General features: G+C 46.1%; 1 protein-coding gene across 1 annotated transcript; it reads right to left on the bottom strand.

Moving 5' to 3' along the window:
- Window positions 1-1,973: 1,973 nt before the first annotated feature.
- LOC139837985 (uncharacterized) lies at window positions 1,974-4,405 on the bottom strand. The gene is made up of 3 exons (XM_071827328.1): window positions 2,808-4,405; window positions 2,602-2,681; window positions 1,974-2,515 (listed from the first exon to the last, which is right to left on the bottom strand). The coding sequence occupies exons 1-3, from the start codon at window positions 4,403-4,405 to the stop codon at window positions 1,974-1,976; spliced, it is 2,220 nt and encodes a 739-aa protein (XP_071683429.1).
- Between the last annotated feature and the right edge of the window lie 15,454 nt (window positions 4,406-19,859).

The raw sequence follows: 19,859 nt of genomic DNA, 5'->3' as shown, positions 1-19,859 counted from the left end.
CACGATCGCCTCTTCCCTGGCATCGAAGGCAATGTCCTTAGCCTCGACCCCTACAACCTTCCATGGCGTGCGTGGAGAGAAGGTGGATGGAGAGAAGATGGATGGTGGCACTAGGGGTTGGGGATTGGGGAGGTAGCTAGGGTTTGTATGCAGGAATGGATGCCCCAAGCGCCCCATTTTATACTCGGAGGCAGCCGAGGGGCCGGTGGCACGCATTAAGGCGTACACCCCGTTGCTAGGCCCGGGAACCAGCATCGCTGCGCGGCCATTAACTCACTAGGAAGGATGTGGAAGTGACTTCGCCCGACAGTACTACCGCGCTGCGCACAAGACGAAGCATCCACGATTGCTTCTAGGAGGGCCCGAGGCAGAAGGGAGTGGACATGCGCTGCGTCTACGCCGGCCCATTTCGACCCCAAATTATGTTCGTGTTTGCGTCCCCGCGGACAGACCGAACATTTTGCATTAGGCCGCTAGGCTGGAGTGGAGGTCATTTATCGATCGGGCGGATCCAAACGGTCCCTTTGCGTCCGTTTGCATCGGGCTGCTGGCGAGATCCAAACGGTTACTTTGCGTCCGTTTGCATCGGGCCGCTGGCATCTCCAGCAGCCCGACGTATTTCGGTCGCAAAAAGGTGACCGCGCGTGTCCATTTGCATCGGCCGCACAAGCGAAACTGGCCTTCGGGCCAAGACCGTTGTTTGCGTCTAGGAATGCCCCCAGAAGCAAGACGCATTTCACTGCCCCACATTTTTTTATTTAAAAAATAATGTACATAGCATTAAGAAATGTAAAACATGGAAACATAAAAATACCATGGCCTGCTAAAACACTAACCCTAACCTACTCCTTGTTGTTGCTGGGCAGTTGGGTCGGGTTGACAACGTCTAGGATCGCCCATGGCCGATTCGGATTCGGCGGAGCATATGCCGGTTGTGGAGGTGGAGGTGGAACGGCCGATGGTGCCCACGAGGGCAGATGCTATGGGGAGGCGTCACCGAGTATTGCAGCGCTAGGTTCAGGGCCTCTTCTTCTGAGAGGCATGGTGGCATGACGTCGACGGTGTATTGGGGCACCGACGGCGGCGGCCGCGGCATCTCCGATATGAGGATGCCGAGCCTCGTCACCTCGTCCTCGGTTAGCTTCTCCGGCAGCTCGATCTGCCTGTCCTCCTGATGCACCATCTGGATCGCATGGAGGATGGCGACGAAGTCCTCCCAGTCGTCCCGCGTGGGAGGCGATGGAGGTGGCGGTGTACACGGCCGTGGCGTCACATCCCGCCGCGGTCGTGGTGGCCGGCCGAAGTTGAAGTCCTTGTCACCGAGGAACCCCACCTTCCGCCGCTTATCGATAACTACGTGTCGGTGGTGGTAGTTGCTTTCTTCGGAGTAGGAGCGGCGGGACGATGCCTCCGACGAGGTCAACTCCTCCTCCTCCACCATGCCCGACCACCTGAGCGACCTGGGCGTGCTTCTCTCCCCCGACATGGCGCGAGGAGATGGAGAAGGGAGCGGCACGCGCGGCGAGAAGGGGTCGGAGCTGGCGGGGCCACCGCCGGGGGTGGGGCGGCGTGCACGGAGGTCGCCGTCAGGGGTTGGGGGCAGGAGCGCGGGGGGAGGGGACGCTCACTCTCTCTCACCTTCTCCCGTGCAAGCTTCTTTCTATTAATTAAATTTTAGCACTATATCCGTTTCTAAAAACGCTTCTCAACTTATATGGAGATATATAGTTATGTTTTAGTTATAGATACATTCGTATCTACAAAAAAAAATAAGAATCTTTTTGTGGAATGGAGGAAGTAGAAAAGTATATTTGCTAAGGTAAGACAAGTGATAAAATGGAGCAAATAATCTTCTCTTATTGTCTTCTATTATATTTTCTAAGGGATAATGCTAAACACCGTTCAGTTTCACAACAAGGAAGTAGTTCACAAAACTGGTACAACAAGATCCACACAGCAACAAGAGGAAACATTCAGACAGTAACCCAGTCCGTCTCATCTGGGTCCTGTATCTTTGCCAGAAGAACGGACGAATCTTTTATCAGATCGAATGCTTCATGTCGAAATTTTCGGTAAATCTCGATAGCCTCCTCCCTTCCGAGATCCTGCTCGATCTCTGCTACCACGAGCTGCTGTGTTTCCTTCCACTCATTGATTACCTCATTGGCTTCCTCCATGTTTCTGACGATAACTGGCTCCGGTATTGGGGTAGTCTGCACCCTGGCACCTGTCTGGGCAGTGGGATGCCTTTGCTGGAGACGGAGGCCAATTACTGAGCATGCCCGAGAAGCGACCGCGATGCCACTGCTACTCTGGCACAGATATTTGAGCAACACTACAAACTGTTGGCCAAGTGTGGCAATAGCACCATCTCCAAGAGTTTCAGCAAACATCTCGAGGTAAGGCATGGCCTGGTTGATTCGTTCAGTAGTTCCAGTGAGCCTACTGTTTAGTTGCATGATACGATTAGCAAGATTGCTGAGGCGCACCCCCATATTGAAAGCATTCTCACCATCTGAAAGTGAAATAAGATACTAAGATGGTCATTCTCAATGCAAACGTCTCATCAAAAGTAAATCCATAGCTTGTGGGCTTTCTTACCCGTGGCAAAATTCTGCAGCCTCTGAAGATGCTGCATGACTAAGCTCGCCATGTTATCCTCCGGCATGTCAGGTGGCAAGCTGCAAGAGAAAACAGGAAATTCAGAAGTGATGCAGTTAACTACATAGTGCAGTGCAAATGACGGTGACGTTCTAGAGGCTAGAGGATGCAATTAACTAGAGGAAATTCATGTTTTGGCTGAATACCTTACGCGAGGTGCGAATGGCCACGGAAAGACAAAGCAGGAAGCAAGAGGATCCAAGATACAATCGGTGATTTCCTTGTTTCTGAGATCGACACAGAAAATGTGATTGCCACTCAGCAAGTATAGCATGTGCGGTTCAATCGGATGTACAAGGCAGATGTGAGGCTTTGTCGCCGGCAGCCCAGACGCCCAAATGTCTGCCAAGGTGACACTGTAATCATAGCTCCAGAATCCACCGGAATCAGGACAGTTGAGTGTCCATATTTTCACTGTATCTGTGGCTGCATTGTCATGCACAATGACGGCAAAACGCAAGTTTCCGCTGCTGACATTGATGCACCGTAGTTTCTTGAGAGAACAAGGGCAGTCCGATTGATCAATTTCAAAGCCCACGGGCAAGGGTATGTACTTGAGTATGGGTCGCTTGGCGAAAGGATCAAGGTTGAGGACGCCCGAGGCAACATCTGCCCACCACAGCCTCCTCCTGTGTGGGAAGACGCTGTCATAGCTGTGCTGCCGCGCGGGCGGCGGGTGCGCCAGCACCGTCCTGGTCCACCGCCCAGTGATCGACCAGTACCGCTCGAGCGTGCACGTGGAGCTGTTGTCGGCGACGGCGGCGGCGGCGGCGTGGAAGTCGAGCTTTGCGACGACGTACCTCTCCCCCCCTGGCGCGGTCATGATGCCGACGTTATCGGCGTCGGTAATGCCGACGTTATCCGCGTCGGAAATGTCGAGCGCGTCCTGAGTGAGCACGTCGCAGACTACCAGCCTCAAGCGTGGAGAGCTGGGAGGCAGACCGACGGCGTGGGCAGACGGGGAGGAGGCGGCGCCAGCTGTCGTCGGTGGCGAGGACGAGGCGCCGGTCGGTGCGGTAGAGGAGGGCACCGGCACGTCTTCCTTGTGCTGGAGCGCGTCGTGGCTGAAGAGGCCGCAGACTACCAGCCCGCAGCGTGGCGAGGTGGGAGGCACACCGACGGCGTGGCCAGACGCGGAGGAGGCGGCGCCCGCTGTCGTCGGCGGCGACGACGAGGCGTCGGTCGGTGCGGTAGAGGAGGGGGACGCGATGCCCAGCACCGGCACCGGCACGTCTTCCATCAGCTGGAGCGAGGCGAGGCGGGAGACGTCGCAGACTACCAGCCCGCAGCCTGGCGAGGTGGGAGGCACACCGACGGCGTGGCCAGACGCGGAGGAGGCGGCGCCCGCGGTCGTCGGCGGCGACGGCGAGGCCTCTGCCGGTGCGGTAGAGGAGGGGGACGCGATGCCCTGCGCGGGCACGTCTTCCATCAGCTGGAGCGCGGCGAGGCGGGAGGACGAAGAAGGACCTTCAGTGAGCACCAGGAAACGCCGCCCGCAGTCGTCGGCGGCGACGATGAAGGGGAAGGGCGGGTCCGCTGTGTCTCCGAGGAACATAGTCCTGGCGAGCGCGAAGCTGGAGATTCCCGGGGGCGCGACTGGCGTGAGGTGGAAGGACGCGCCGTCCGGGATCTCGACGTCCTTGTGGACGCGGCTCAGCAAGAGCCACGGCACCATCTGCACCGGCGGCGGCGGCGGCGGCGGACGTGCGGCGGCGGGCAGGCTGCCGTCGACGGAAGAGGCCATTTCGACGGTGGGACAGGCAGGCGTGGTTTGTTACGGAGATTGGTTTGTTACGGTCTTGATGACAGAAGATTGGGATGGGAATGACGGCCGTCCGGGGGTTAATCTGAAACTCAATTTCGTTTGATTCCGAATGGTCTGGAACTGGAACCCTACGCAAGTTGCCAATTCACAGCTGGCCCTTCGCAGGTGCTGAGGGAAGTAGCAAAATATAGCGAAATTTGTCTGCAGAGATTCTTTTTAAGGAAGTAAAAAAATACCTGTCATTAACTAATGCAATTTTAGACAAGTGCCGCCAAATTGAAAAAAAAAACAGCAAAAGTAACACCACGTAGCATAATTTGGATTTTCTTGCTTCGACCTAGAATTTTTCTTAATAATATTTGCATGATCACAAGTAGAGGTAGAAGAGGTAGGCACATCATATTTAGCAAGCCTAATCTGAAGTTGCTCATTTGATTTGGTGAGGAGAGAGTATTCACTCTTCAAGGTCTTGTGAGCCTTGTCTAGATCACCTTAACAAGTTTCTCATGATCAACATCAAATTTGGCTTTTTTTTCATTTTTAAGCACTTTTACCTTAGTCCTAGCAAGATCTTTTTCTTTGGTGAGTTTGGCAATTTCATCTTGAGCCTCTTCAAGAGTTGCTAGTTTCTCATCAAGAGAAAATATATTTTCTTGTTCTTCCAATTTCAAGGGAATCCTCTCTTTCTATTTGTTATTTTTTATTAAGGATATCTTCTAGTTGTGCTAAACGAGACATGAGAGCCCCAACATGCTTTTTGTTGTCACCTTTCAAGTTAAAGATGAACTCACTGAACTCAAACATTTCTTGTTAACTTTTAAGCTAGCATGATTAACCCCTAGAGTACTTTGGCATGTTAGGCATAGGGGGGTTAGGCGATGTAACATCCCAAAAATTTCAAACCAAACAAAATGAATTTCCCTAGTTCCAAATTTTGGAACTAACAAAAACTTTTATTAAATCAAGTTGATACATAGAGATCTTGTTTAATCCTTATGCTATTGCCATGATTGCTTGTTTAATTAGTATTGAAATACTTATAAACCCTAAACCTCACACCCCTTTTTACCATCCAAGTTAAAATAAAATAAAATGAATTTAAATAAGAAAGAGGCATATGTGCCTATGGCTATTTTTTATTAAACTTTACCCTAGACCTTTCCACTTCATCTAGAGGTTTGGAAAACCTTCATAAACCTTATCTAGTACTTCTCAAATCATTTCCAAGTTGAAACCAAAGAAACTAAAAAGAAAACTAAAAATGCCATAGAGGCATATGAGAGTAAAATGCAAATTTGGGAAATTGAGGATCTTGACCCTAGGACTTGATGTGAATGGTTGGACCACTCCTATATACCATTTCAACACTCAACAACATCAATTGGGTCAAGCCAGGTCAAATTAAAAATCAAATGCAACATATGCATAGAGGCATATGTGGCACATAGCCATAATACCCAACTCTTGACCTATGCACTTCTACCTTATCCCAAATGGTGTGAAACCATCTCTAAACCTAATCTAACACTATATGGACCCTAACCCGTGCCCAATTAAAGCAAGAAGAGCAAATTACAAGAATAAGAAAATTTGACATATCACCTCTTATGTGTTATGGCCATTTTTGCAAATCTTTGGGCTAGACCTTTTGGAATGGTTTCAATGGTTTGGAAATGTTCCTAAACTAATAAGAATCACTTTGGAGTCAAGAAAAATCAAATCAAAAAGAGAGAAATCAAATAGAGAAAAAAATCCCATTTTTCACTCACATACACATTTAGCCATTTTTGCAAATCTTCAACCAAGGCCACTTTGGCTTGTGCCATTGTTTGTAAAACACTTATATATCAATAACACACCCATTTGAATCAAAGAAACTCAATTCAAATCAAAAAGAAATTCAAATTCAACTCACATAAGATAATGGTCACTTTGCCCATTTATAACATCTTCACCACTTTGCACCCCTGGTTTTGACTTTTTCCAAACTAACCTTGACCAACTCTTGCCATGTCATCCAAGACCATGTCAAGGTGAACCTTTTTGCTGTTGACCACTAGTGCTGACTTTGACCAGGTTGACCAGAATAAATGAGGCAAGTTGAGACTTTGAAATAGAGAGAAGATTCACCCCATTTTGAAACTTTGCAAATCAACACCAAATTGACCACCACCACCACCTTTCTACTTCAAACAATATATGAATGCAACCCACCAAAAATCATTCAAAATTTTGAAAACTTTTTTCTTTCGGCCATTAAATCAAACACCTTGTGGGCAGAGTTGAAAATTGTGCCCATGCTAGATTTTTGGTTGGACCAAGTCCACCTCTGGCCCTTCTCTGCTGCCCTGGAACTTCCTCTCACCCCTCAGCATCAATCCATCCACTTGCCAGCCCTGCACCTTGACCACCTTGACAAGAACACAACCATGCCGGCCCTCTTGTCACCCACCAGGCCATCACTTCCTCCTCTCACCTCAGCTGAGCCACATCATGTCTCTGAGCTTGCTCTCACCTTGCTGACCACGACCATACCCACCCTGACCCCAGGAGACGTCAACACTGCCCAGGCCATGCGCGCCCAGACGCGCCCAGCACCTGCCAGGATCGGCATGGACGCGCGCCAGGACGCCCCGGAGCGCGCTAGGACATCACCTCGCCCCGTCGACTCAGCGCTCGCCTTGACCTCTCCTTGCACCTGCACGCTCACCTCGACGTCAGGAACCCAGTGGACACGCTCCCCTGACCTCGCACGCCCTATCGTCGTCGTCACGGACGACGACTGTCCGCCACCGTACTGCAAAGACCGATGACGATGACGATCGCTAGAGACCTCCATTTTCTGCGCCGTCAAGTCCCAAGAACTCACCATGACGTCGCCTACCCGCCCGCGTCAGCACCCAACTCCCTGGGCCACTGTATCGCCGTCGTCACCATGGACATGCTCACACCCCCACGGCCTCTCCTCGCTGCTATAAAAGGAGCACGATCCAGCCTCCAAACTCCACACCATTCGCTTCCCCTCACTCCTCTGGCTCGCCAATCCCTCTTCCCCTCTCCGATTCACTCCTCCTTCGCCAGAATTTGGCCGGAGCCCGCCGCTGCAGCAGCTCGACGCCGCCGACGATCCCGAGCACCCCCGGAGCTGCTGCGACCCTCCTTCGACTCGTCGTCCTCGACAACGTCGATTGCCCGCCTCTCCGACCCCGCTGGACGCCGGTAAGCCCCTCACCGCGACCCCTCTGCCGCCGGTAGGGTTTGGACCTCGCCGGAGCTCGTCGACGATGAGGACAAACCATGGCCGTCCGATCTCCTTAAATCCCACGGCCCCCATTCACGTACCGGTTCGGTGATTTTAAAACAGGCTGACAGCTGGGGCCCGCACTGTCAGACAGCCCACATCGCATCTGCGCGTAGTTGGGCTGGCCCAGACATTTTCCTCTCACCCTGGCCCGTTTACTTTCCCGCCTAAGCCCACCAGTTCAAATATGAATTTTCGAAATTTGTTAATTATTCTGAGATGCTGTTTTCAAAATTAAATAGGGGAAAATCTACCAAACCAAATTTGACAAATTTTATATATTTGGAAACCTTGTTAAATTATCTACAAAACTACACTGGCCCCAACTCTAGTTTTGTTGTAGAATAAATGTGACAAAAATAACAAGGCAGGGCCTTTTTTCCACTTCAAATAATTATTGAAAATTATAGAAAAGTGCTTTTAAGATAATTCCAACTCTCAAAAATCACATGTCACATTATCTACCAGAATATATAAAAATATGACATAGTTGCTTTACATGATCATGGCCTAGTTTAAAGATTGGCCCTATGGCTAGTTCTAGATCATTTAAATTAGGCAAGGTAATTTATTAAAATGTATGAGAGTTTCCCTCTCATTTAAATCTTGTCTCAACTAATTCAACATGAGGTAGATACCCTGGTTAGTTAAATCTCATATTGAATTAGTTGATGATATTAAATCATTACTATGTGTTATTAAAATGCATGAGGTGCACCACCTCATTTAAATTATGTTCAAAATTAGGGTTCAAATCTATGAGGTGTAGCACCTCATTTAAATCAACTTCCCAAGTGGCATAAAGTAATGTGATGACCCTTATTGTTTGGTCTCATATATGCTCACTTGAGGATATTAAATCAAATAGGATTTAAATAGCATGAGGTATGGAACCTCATTTAAATCATTTTCTCAAATGATAAGTATGAAGAGGTTGACTTTGGTCAACCTAGGTCATATATTGTTCATGAGAGAAATTAAATCTTAATAAGATAATGAGAGGAAATTATTTCTCTAAGTAATTAAAAATAACACCTAAGTTAATATGAGAGAAAATTATTTTTCTTAAATAAGAAAGAAACCCATCCACCCACTTAATATTAGTGTGTGATGCTAGATTAAGTTGTGTGCTTCATGAGTGTTCCTAGTTTAGTAAATAAGTTTGGTATGATGATTGTGTACCCCGTATTCGTATTTTAGACGCTAGTACCAAGGAGTATCAAGAGGAGGAGGAGATCTACTTCCAAGGAGAAGAAGACCACTTTGACCAATTTCCCAACCAAGGCAAGCTAGACTAATGCAAGTTATATTGTGGCAAGCTAATATTCTTGCAAGATAATACTCTTGCAAAGTGCAAAGCTCACCATGAGCAAGGCATTACTCCATTTACTTTATGCTTATGATCCTATTTCCCCGTTTTACTTTACAAGCTTTATTTACTTTTGTTTTATCAAAGTACTTTTTGATTTATGATTCACTTGATTAGTCTTGGATTAGTACAAGAGTATCAAAGTTAGCCTAGAAGCAAAGCAAATTGCTTAGCACCCCTCATACTTAGATGCTAGTGCTAAACCCTAAAAGTGACTACTCTAGTTGGGAACTTGTGAAACGAAATGACTTTGAAAACCTTGGAATGATGAGTCATTCTATTGAAAGATTTTGAAGGTGAATATGACTTATGAATGACTTGGTGAATTTTACAAAACTGATGGTTGGGTTCGGATGCGATACCATTCCAATTTTACAAGTACCCCCACAATACCTGAATCTGGGTAAGGCTTAGCTGGAAACTTATGTATTTTAGTATGGGTTCCCTCTGAACAAGCGTCATCGGGGTTATGCTGGAGGCTGCCTCTATAGAAGGAATGATGTGAAATGACGTGAAACGAGGTGAATGTCCGGCCCAAGCCCTGTGTAGTTCCCAGGCTGACTGTCTGTCTTCACTGGGAGGCCAAGATCATGGGGAGAGGTGCCTATACTAGAGTATGTAGATGAAAGGTTAGGATTGGTAGTTCGCGTACTGCGTACGATAAATCAGGGCCAGTTACCCCTGACGAACTATTGCAATTGTTGTGGCACAAGTGTACAACCTCTGCAGAGTTATACCTATTCGAATAGCCGCGTCCGCGGTTATGGACAGTTGGAAAGGCCATACTGTTCCGTCATCAGAACTTTTCTAAAAATATGAATGGTGACTTGTGACTTGAGTTTGAAAGGTGACTTTGACTTTGAATCACAACTGAGTTGTGGGAATGACACTAATGTTCCCACTTGAGTTAAGTTAGGCAAATGAAAAGTCTTTGTTTACTAAAGTGCTTATGAAATAAAACTGGCTTTATGCAAATGAAACTAGAGCTTAGCATCCCCTTCCATAGTTGATAATATTTACCTTAGTATTAGTTTGCGAGTACTTTAAAGTACTCATGGCTTTGTCCCTGGCTATTCAAATGGCCAGACTATGAAGAGGTGTACCAGAACCCGGAAGAAGGACAGTAGGACGTCTACGACAACTAGGATCACTCCTGACGTCAACAGTTGCCTGTGGAATAGATGGACTACTACTACGCTACTTCGCTTCCGCTATGTGTTTTGTAATTGATCAATAGATCATCTACTATTGTAATGAGACTGGATCATGTGATCCTTTGTTGTAAGACAATTACGATGTTGTAATGAATGATGTTCTGTGATATCAATCTATTATGTCTCGCAAAAACAATATTCCTGGGATTGCGATGAATGGCATAATAGGCATCTGGACTTAAAAATCCGGGTGTTGACAAGTTGGTATCAGAGCCATTGTTGACCTTAGGAGACCCTAGTTAGAATGGACGTCTGCAAAACTTAGTTTCAAAAACCAAAGAAGTGAATATTTGTGAAAAACTTATTCTCACTCTTACCCTTGAAATCTTTTTCAAAATGAGAAATTCATGTTCAACTTTTTCTTTGTAGCACTATCTAAAATTTTGCACACTTGAATACTTCTCTAATTTACTCCTCCTCTTTGTTCATAGATGGATTACAAATGGGAGTGCTATCAGCTTGGTCGCGGAGGAGAACTGAGGTTCGAAAAGGATTTGAAGCAACTAGTGGAATATCTAGGACACCCGTATCCCGAGTTCTTCGGAATACCCCTCCACAACCACTCCGGAGAAACACCTCGGTGGGAAGTTTCTACTGATCTACGAAGAAAGCTTGGAGCCCCGGTATGGGAAACCATCTGGTTTTCTGAAACGGGAAACACTTGGAAGGAAGGACTAGTCAGAGCTATGCATGAAGCAATTGCCCGTCTATGTGGACAAAATGAGAACAAGATCAAGAACACTCGCTTCATCTACTACCCAAGACATGACTCCATGGGAAGATCGATGACCATGCCATCACACCCGGAGATGAACCACTATGTAGCACATCAGGACTTCAGGCTGTACAAAACCCGCAGGGATTTGGACAACGCCCTCGCCTCTCGCCAAGCACATCACCCGTGAAGACAAAGAATCCACCCTGAAGAGTAGTATCACCCCAGCACTTAAGTAGGTGTGAGTTGTATCAGGATCCCCCTTGTATCGTAGAGCGATGAATGGTTCTTCAAACCAACAGTGTGTTAGATTTGTAATATGTGATGCTTGGTATGAATGAAAAAGTGTTGTTGGTTTTTACCCCCGCAACACTACTCAAAATTTCAATTTGTGAACTTTTAAAAATTTAACAAAACAAACCATAGAAATTTCCCTCTTATCTTATCATCTACTCCGATGTTCAGATGGCCCCACCAACCCGCAACGCCACCCAGGATGCCATGATGCAACTGCTGCAGACGATGATGGCAGACCGAGAAGTCGAGAGAGCTGAACGCCAAGCCAACATTACCGCACTGCAGCAGATAGCTCAGAACAATCAAGGCCACGGAAATCACGAGCACCCTGGATCGAAGCTGAAGAACTTTCAGCACACCAACCCTCCGATATTCAACAAGACTGAAGAGCCCCTCGATGCTGATGACTGGCTCCAGACCATGGAGAACAACCTCGAAGTTGCGGGAGTTGAAGCCGCAGAAAAAGTACTGTTTGCCACCCACTATCTGTCAGGACCTGCCAGAGCCTGGTGGACAAATGCCCGTGCAATGAATGCGGGACAGATGATGACATGGGAAGACTTCAAGCTGAAATTCAGCAAGTACCATGTGCCCCAAGGACTGATCAAGAAGATGAGAGACGAGTTCCGTGAACTCAAGCAAGGAAGAATGTCCGTGGTGGAATACCGCGACAGGTTTCTCACTCTGTCAAGGTACGCCCCGGATGAGTTCGACACCAACGAGAAGAGGAAGGAGAGATTTCTGAACGGACTGCATGATGAAATGCAAACTGTGTTGGTGAACATTCCGTTCGCTGACTTGGAAGCCCTTGTAGACTCAGCCATACAGATGGAAGGAAAGCTGCATCAGGCCAACGAGAACCGCAAACGCAGAATGATGAACCAGAATGGACCCCACCATACCCAGAAGTACCGCAACAACTCCTCTGGAGGATTCACCCCAAGATACAACAAGCCCCCTGCTCAGAATTATCGCCCCAACTACACCAACAACAACGGAGGACCCCCGAAGCCCGGAGGCAACAACAACAATGGAAACAACAACAACAACCACCCCAACAACAGCAACAACAATGGAAACAACAACAACACCAATACTGCCCCAAGGACTGGAAGCAATGCTACCCCCGTAATCCCCAAAGACAAGTCCACCGTCAACTGCTATGAATGTGGAGTTGTGGGTCACTACTCCAACGAGTGCCCCAAGAAGCTTGCCAAGATTGCCGCCAATACCGCAGCACCTGCTCAGCAACAGCGCCGCTTATGTGAAGAAGGAACCGTAACAACAACAACGGCCGTTTCTATCACATGACTGCCAATGAAGCCCGTGAAGCCCCTCATTCCATGCCAAGTATGTTCCCCTGTTAATCTCACCCCTCAATCTTTCTTAGGAACCTAACTTTTCTTAAAATCTCGGGACGAGATTTGTTTAAGGGGGAAGGGTTTGTAACATCCCAAAAATTTCAAACCAAACAAAATGAATTTCCCTAGTTCCAAATTTTGGAACTAACAAAAACTTTTATTAAATCAAGTTGATACATAGAGATCTTGTTTAATCCTTGTGCTATTGCCATGATTGCTTGTTTAATTAGTATTGAAATACTTATAAACCCTAAACCTCACACCCCTTTTTACCGTCCAAGTTAAAATAAAATAAAATGAATTTAAATAAGAAAGAGGCATATGTGCCTATGGCTATTTTTATTAAACTTTACCCTAGACCTTTCCACTTCATCTAGAGGTTTGGAAAACCTTCATAAACCTTATCTAGTACTTCTCAAATCATTTCCAAGTTGAAACCAAAGAAACTAAAAAGAAAACTAAAAATGCCATAGAGGCATATGAGAGTAAAATGCAAATTTGGGAAATTGAGGATCTTGACCCTAGGACTTGATGTGAATGGTTGGACCACTCCTATATACCATTTCAACACTCAACAACATCAATTGGGTCAAGCCAAGTCAAATTAAAAATCAAATGCAACATATGCATAGAGGCATATGTGGCACATAGCCATAATACCCAACTCTTGACCTATGCACTTCTACCTTACCCCAAATGGTGTGAAACCATCTCTAAACCTAATCTAACACTATATGGACCCTAACCCGTGCCCAATTAAAGCAAGAAGAGCAAATTACAAGAATAAGAAAATTTGACATATCACCTCTTATGTGTTATGGCCATTTTTGCAAATCTTTGGGCTAGACCTTTTGGAATGGTTTCAATGGTTTGGAAATGTTCCTAAACTAATAAGAATCACTTTGGAGTCAAGAAAAATCAAATAAAAAAGAGAGAAATCAAATAGAGAAAAAATCCCATTTTTCACTCACATACACATTTAGCCATTTTTGCAAATCTTCAACCAAGGCCACTTTGGCTTGTGCCATTGTTTGTAAAACACTTATATATCAATAACACACCCATTTGAATCAAAGAAACTCAATTCAAATCAAAAAGAAATTCAAATTCAACTCACATAAGATAATGGTCACTTTGCCCATTTATAACATCTTCACCACTTTGCACCCCTGGTTTTGACTTTTCCCAAACTAACCTTGACCAACTCTTGCCATGTCATCCAAGACCATGTCAAGGTGAACCTTTTTGCTGTTGACCACTAGTGCTGACTTTGACCAGGTTGACCAGAATAAATGAGGCAAGTTGAGACTTTGAAATAGAGAGAAGATTCACCCCATTTTGAAACTTTGCAAATCAACACCAAATTGACCACCACCACCACCTTTCTACTTCAAACAATATATGAATGCAACCCACCAAAAATCATTCAAAATTTTGAAAACTTTTTTCTTTCGGCCATTAAATCAAACACCTTGTGGGCAGAGTTGAAAATTGTGCCCATGCTAGATTTTTGGTTGGACCAAGTCCACCTCTGGCCCTTCTCTGCTGCCCTGGAACTTCCTCTCACCCCTCAGCATCAATCCATCCACTTGCCAGCCCTGCACCTTGACCACCTTGACAAGAACACAACCATGCCGGCCCTCTTGTCACCCACCAGGCCATCACTTCCTCCTCTCACCTCAGCTGAGCCACATCATGTCTCTGAGCTTGCTCTCACCTTGCTGACCACGACCATACCCACCATGACCCCAGGAGACGTCAACACTGCCCAGGCCACGCGCGCCCAGACGCGCCCAGCACCTGCCAGGATCGGCATGGACGCGCGCCAGGACGCCCCGGAGCGCGCTAGGACATCACCTCGCCCCGTCGACTCAGCGCTCGCCTTGACCTCTCCTAGCACCTGCACGCTCACCTCGACGTCAGGAACCCAGTGGACACGCTCCCCTGACCTCGCACGCCCTGTCGTCGTCGTCACGGACGACGACTGTCCGCCACCGTACTGCAAAGACCGATGACGATGACGATCGCTAGAGACCTCCATTTTCTGCGCCGTCAAGTCCCAAGAACTCACCATGACGTTGCCTACCCGCCTGCGTCAGCGCCCAACTCCCTGGGCCACTGTATCGCCGTCGTCAACATGGACATGCTCACACCCCCACGGCCTCTCCTCGCTGCTATAAAAGGAGCACGATCCAGCCTCCAAACTCCACACCATTCGCTTCCCCTCACTCCTCTGGCTCGCCAATCCCTCTTCCCCTCTCCGATTCACTCCTCCTTCGCCGGAATTTGGCCGGAGCCCACCGCTGCAGCAGCTCGACGCCGCCGACGATCCCGAGCACCCCCGGAGCTGCTGCGACCCTCCTTCGACTCGTCGTCCTCGACAACGTCGATTGCCCGCCTCTCCGACCCCGCTGGACGCCGGTAATCCCCTCACCGCGACCCCTCTGCCGCCGGTAGGGTTTGGACCTCGCCGGAGCTCGTCGACGATGAGGACAAACCATGGCCGTCCGATCTCCTTAAATCCCACGGCCCCCATTCACGTACCGGTTCGGTGATTTTAAAACAGGCTGACAGCTGGGGCCCGCACTGTCAGACAGCCCACGGTGCATCTGCGCGTAGTTGGGCTGGCCTAGACCTTTTCCTCTCACCCTGGCCCGTTTACTTTCCCGCCTAAGCCCACCAGTTCAAATATGAATTTTCGAAATTTGTTAATTATTCTCAGATGCTGTTTTCAAAATTAAATAGGGGAAAATCTACCAAACCAAATTTGACAAATTTTATATATTTGGAAACCTTGTTAAATTATCTACAAAACTACACTGGCCCCAACTCTAGTTTTGTTGTAGAATAAATGTGACAAAAATAACAAGGCAGGGCCTTTTTTCCACTTCAAATAATTATTGAAAATTATAGAAAAGTGCTTTTAAGATAATTCCAACTCTCAAAAATCACATGTCACATTATCTACCAGAATATATAAAAATATGACATAGTTGCTTTACATGATCATGGCCTAGTTTAAAGATTGGCCCTATGGCTAGTTCTAGATCATTTAAATTAGGCAAGATAATTTATTAAAATGTATGAGAGTTTCCCTCTCATTTAAATCTTGTCTCAACTAATTCAACATGAGGTAGATACCCTGGTTAGTTAAATCTCATATTGAGTTAGTTGATGATATTAAATCATTACTATGTGTTATTAAAATGCATGAGGTGCACCACCTCATTTAAATTATGTTCAAAATTAGGGTTCAAATCTATGAGGTGTAGCACCTCATTTAAATCAACTTCCCAAGTGGCATAAAGTAATGTGATGACCCTTATTGTTTGGTCTCATATATGCTCACTTGAGGATATTAAATCAAATAGGATTTAAATAGCATGAGGTATGGAACCTCATTTAAATCATTTTCTCAAATGATAAGTATGAAGAGGTTGACTTTGGTCAACCTAGGTCATATATTGTTCATGAGAGAAATTAAATCTTAATAAGATAATGAGAGGAAATTATTTCTCTAAGTAATTAAAAATAACACCAAAGTTAATATGAGAGGAAATTATTTTTCTTAAATAAGAAAGAAACCCATCCACCCACTTAATATTAGTGTGTGATGCTATATTAAGTTGTGTGCTTCATGAGTGTGCCTAGTTTAGTAAATAAGTTTGGTATGATGATTGTGTACCCCGTATTCGTATTTTAGACGCTAGTACCAAGGAGTATCAAGAGGAGGAGGAGATCTACTTCCAAGGAGAAGAAGACCACTTTGACCAATTTCCCAACCAAGGCAAGCTAGACTAATGCAAGTTATATTGTGGCAAGCTAATATTCTTGCAAGATAATACTCTTGCAAAGTGCAAAGCTCACCATGAGCAAGGCATTACTCCATTTACTTTATGCTTATGATCCTATTTCCCCGTTTTACTTTACAAGCTTTATTTACTTTTGTTTTATCAAAGTACTTTTTGATTTATGATTCACTTGATTAGTCTTGGATTAGTACAAGAGTATCAAAGTTAGCCTAGAAGCAAAGCAAATTGCTTAGCACCCCTCATACTTAGATGCTAGTGCTAAACCCTAAAAGTGACTACTCTAGTTGGGAACTTGTGAAACAAAATGACTTTGAAAACCTTGAAATGATGAGTCATTCTATTGAAAGATTTTGAAGGTGAATATGACTTATGAATGACTTGGTGAATTTTACAAAACTGATGGTTGGGTTCGGATGCGATACCATTCCAATTTTACAAGTACCCCCACAATACCTGAATCTGGCTAAGGCTTAGCTGGAAACTTATGTATTTTAGTATGGGTTCCCTCTGAACAAGCGTCATCGGGGTTATGCTGGAGGCTGCCTCTACAGAAGGAATGATGTGAAATGACGTGAAACGAGGTTAATGTCTGGCCCAAGCCCTGTGCAGTTCCCAGGCTGACTGTCTGTCTTCACTGGGAGGCCAAGCTCATGGGGAGAGGTGCCTATACTAGAGTATGTAGATGAAAGGTTAGGATTGGTAGTTCGCGTACTGTGTACAATAAATCAGGGCCAGTTACCCCTGACGAACTATTGCAATTGTTGTGGCACAAGTGTACAACCTCTGCAGAGTTAAACCTATTCGAATAGCCGCATCCGCGGTTATGGACAGTTGGAAAGGCCATACTGTTCCGTCATCAGAACTTTTCTAAAAATATGAATGGTGACTTGTGACTTGAGTTTGAAAGGTGACTTTGACTTTGAATCACAACTGAGTTGTGGGAATGACACTAATGTTCCCACTTGAGTTAAGTTAGGCAAATGAAAAGTCTTTGTTTACTAAAGTGCTTATGAAATAAAACTGGCTTTATGCAAATGAAACTAGAGCTTAGCATCCCCTTCCATAGTTGATAATACTTACCTTAGTATTAGTTTGCGAGTACTTTAAAGTACTCATGGCTTTGTCCCTGGCTATTCAAATGGCCAGACTATGAAGAGGAGTACCAGAACCCGGAAGAAGGACAGCAGGACGTCTACGACAACTAGGATCACTCCTGACGTCAACAGTTGCCTGTGGAATAGATGGACTACTACTACGCTACTTCGCTTCCGCTATGTGTTTTGTAATTGATCAATAGATCATCTACTATTGTAATGAGACTGGATCATGTGATCCTTTGTTGTAAGACAATTACGATGTTGTAATGAATGATGTTCTGTGATATCAATCTATTATGTCTCGCAAAAACAATATTCCTGGGATTGCGATGAATGGCATAATAGGCATCTGGACTTAAAAATCCGGGTGTTGACAGGCGATGATACCTCGAAAGATTTAGCCATGAAGCAATTTTCTTCCTTTATGTGAATATCCTCATCGGGGGATTCAATTAGTGATGAAGAGGTAGTGAACTCAAACATTTCTTGTTAACTTTTAAGCTAGCATGATTAACCACTAGAGTACTTTGGCATGTTAGGCACCACTTGGTAGGAGCACTAACATGCCAAAGTAATTTAATCATGCTAGCACTACAAGAAAAATGTTCGCATCCGCAACGTCAAATTTTGGTCAGGTATAGGTGTAGGGATTCGTTGCATAGAAAACAAAAATTTTCCTACCGCGAGAACGCAATCAAAGCCAAGATGCAATCTAGAAGACGGGAGCAACGAGGGGATGATCAAGACTCACCCTTGAAGATTTCCAAAGCCTATAAGAGTAGGCTCTTATTGCTGCGGTAGACGATCACTTGCCGCTTGCAAAAGCGCGTAGAAGATCTTGATCACGGTGCCACGATCGGGCAGCACCTCCGTACTCGGTCACAAGTTCGGTGTTGATGAAGATGACGTCCTTCTCCCCGTTCCAGCGGGCAGCGGAAGTAGTAGCTCCTCCTTGAATCCGGCAGCACGACGGCGTGGTGGCGGTGGCGATGGAGAACTCCGGCGGAGCTTCGCTAAGCGTGCGGGAGAGGTGGAGGAGAGAGGGGGCGGCTAGGGTTTGGGAGAGGGGGTGGCCGGCCTCAAGGGGTGCGGCCAAGCTATGGCTCTGTGGTGGCCGGCCCCCTCCCCTATGCCCCTCATTATATAGGTGGAAGCCCCAAGAGTTGTAGTCCTTCGAATAAAACCCCAACACCAAAACTTCCCAAAGGTGGGAAACCTACTCAAGGAGGGAGTCCTACCCAAGGTGGGACTCCCACCTTTTCCTTAGGTGGGGTGGCCGGCCACCTCAGGTGGAGCCCACCTGGGACTTCTCCCTTAGGGTTTAGCTGGCCAAGCTTGTGGGGTCCCTCCGGGACCCCACCTTCCATAGTGCCTTTCTTCCGGACTTTTCTAGAACCTTCTAGAACCTGCCATAAATGCACCAGATCATTTCCAAACTTGGAATATGACTTCCTATATATGAATCTTATTCTCCGGACCATTCCGGAACTCCTCGTGATGTCCGGGATCTCATCCGGGACTTCGAACAAAACTTCGAACTCCATTCCATATTCAAGTTCTACCATTTCAACATCAAACCTTAAGTGTGTCACCCTACGGTTCGCGAACTATGCGGACATGGTTGAGTACTCTCTCCGACCAATAACCAATAGCGGGATCTGGAGATCCATAATGGCTCCCACATATTCGACGATGACTTCAGTGATCAAATGAACCATTCACATACGATACCAATTCCCTTTGTCACGCGATATTTTACTTGTCCGAGGTTTGATCATTGGTATCACTCTATACCTTGTTCAACCTCGTTTCCTGACAAGTACTCTTTACTCGTACCGTGGTATGTGGTCTCTTATGAACTTATTCATATGCTTGCAAGACATTAGACAACATTCCACCGAGAGGGCCCAAAGTATATCTATCCGTCATCGGGATGGACAAATCCCACTGTTGATCCATATGCCTCAACTCATACTTTCCGGATACTTAATCCCATCTTTATAACCACCCATTTACGCAGTGGCGTTTGATGTAATCAAAGTACCTTTCCGGTATAAGTGATTTATATGATCTCATGGTCATAAGGACTAGGTAACTATGTATCGAAAGCTTATAGCAAATAACTTAATGACGTGATCTTATGCTACGCTTAATTGGGTGTGTCCATTACATCATTCATATAATGATATAACCTTGTTATTAATAACATCCAATGTTCATGATTATGAAACAAATCATCCATTAATCAACAAGCTAGTTAAGAGGCA

This window comes from Lolium perenne, chromosome 3 (assembly GCF_019359855.2).
Source record: "Lolium perenne isolate Kyuss_39 chromosome 3, Kyuss_2.0, whole genome shotgun sequence".
In the NCBI taxonomy this organism is placed as follows: domain Eukaryota; kingdom Viridiplantae; phylum Streptophyta; class Magnoliopsida; order Poales; family Poaceae; genus Lolium; species Lolium perenne.
Note: the sequence above shows the minus strand (reverse complement) of the source record. Positions and strands in the feature narration are given on the sequence as shown.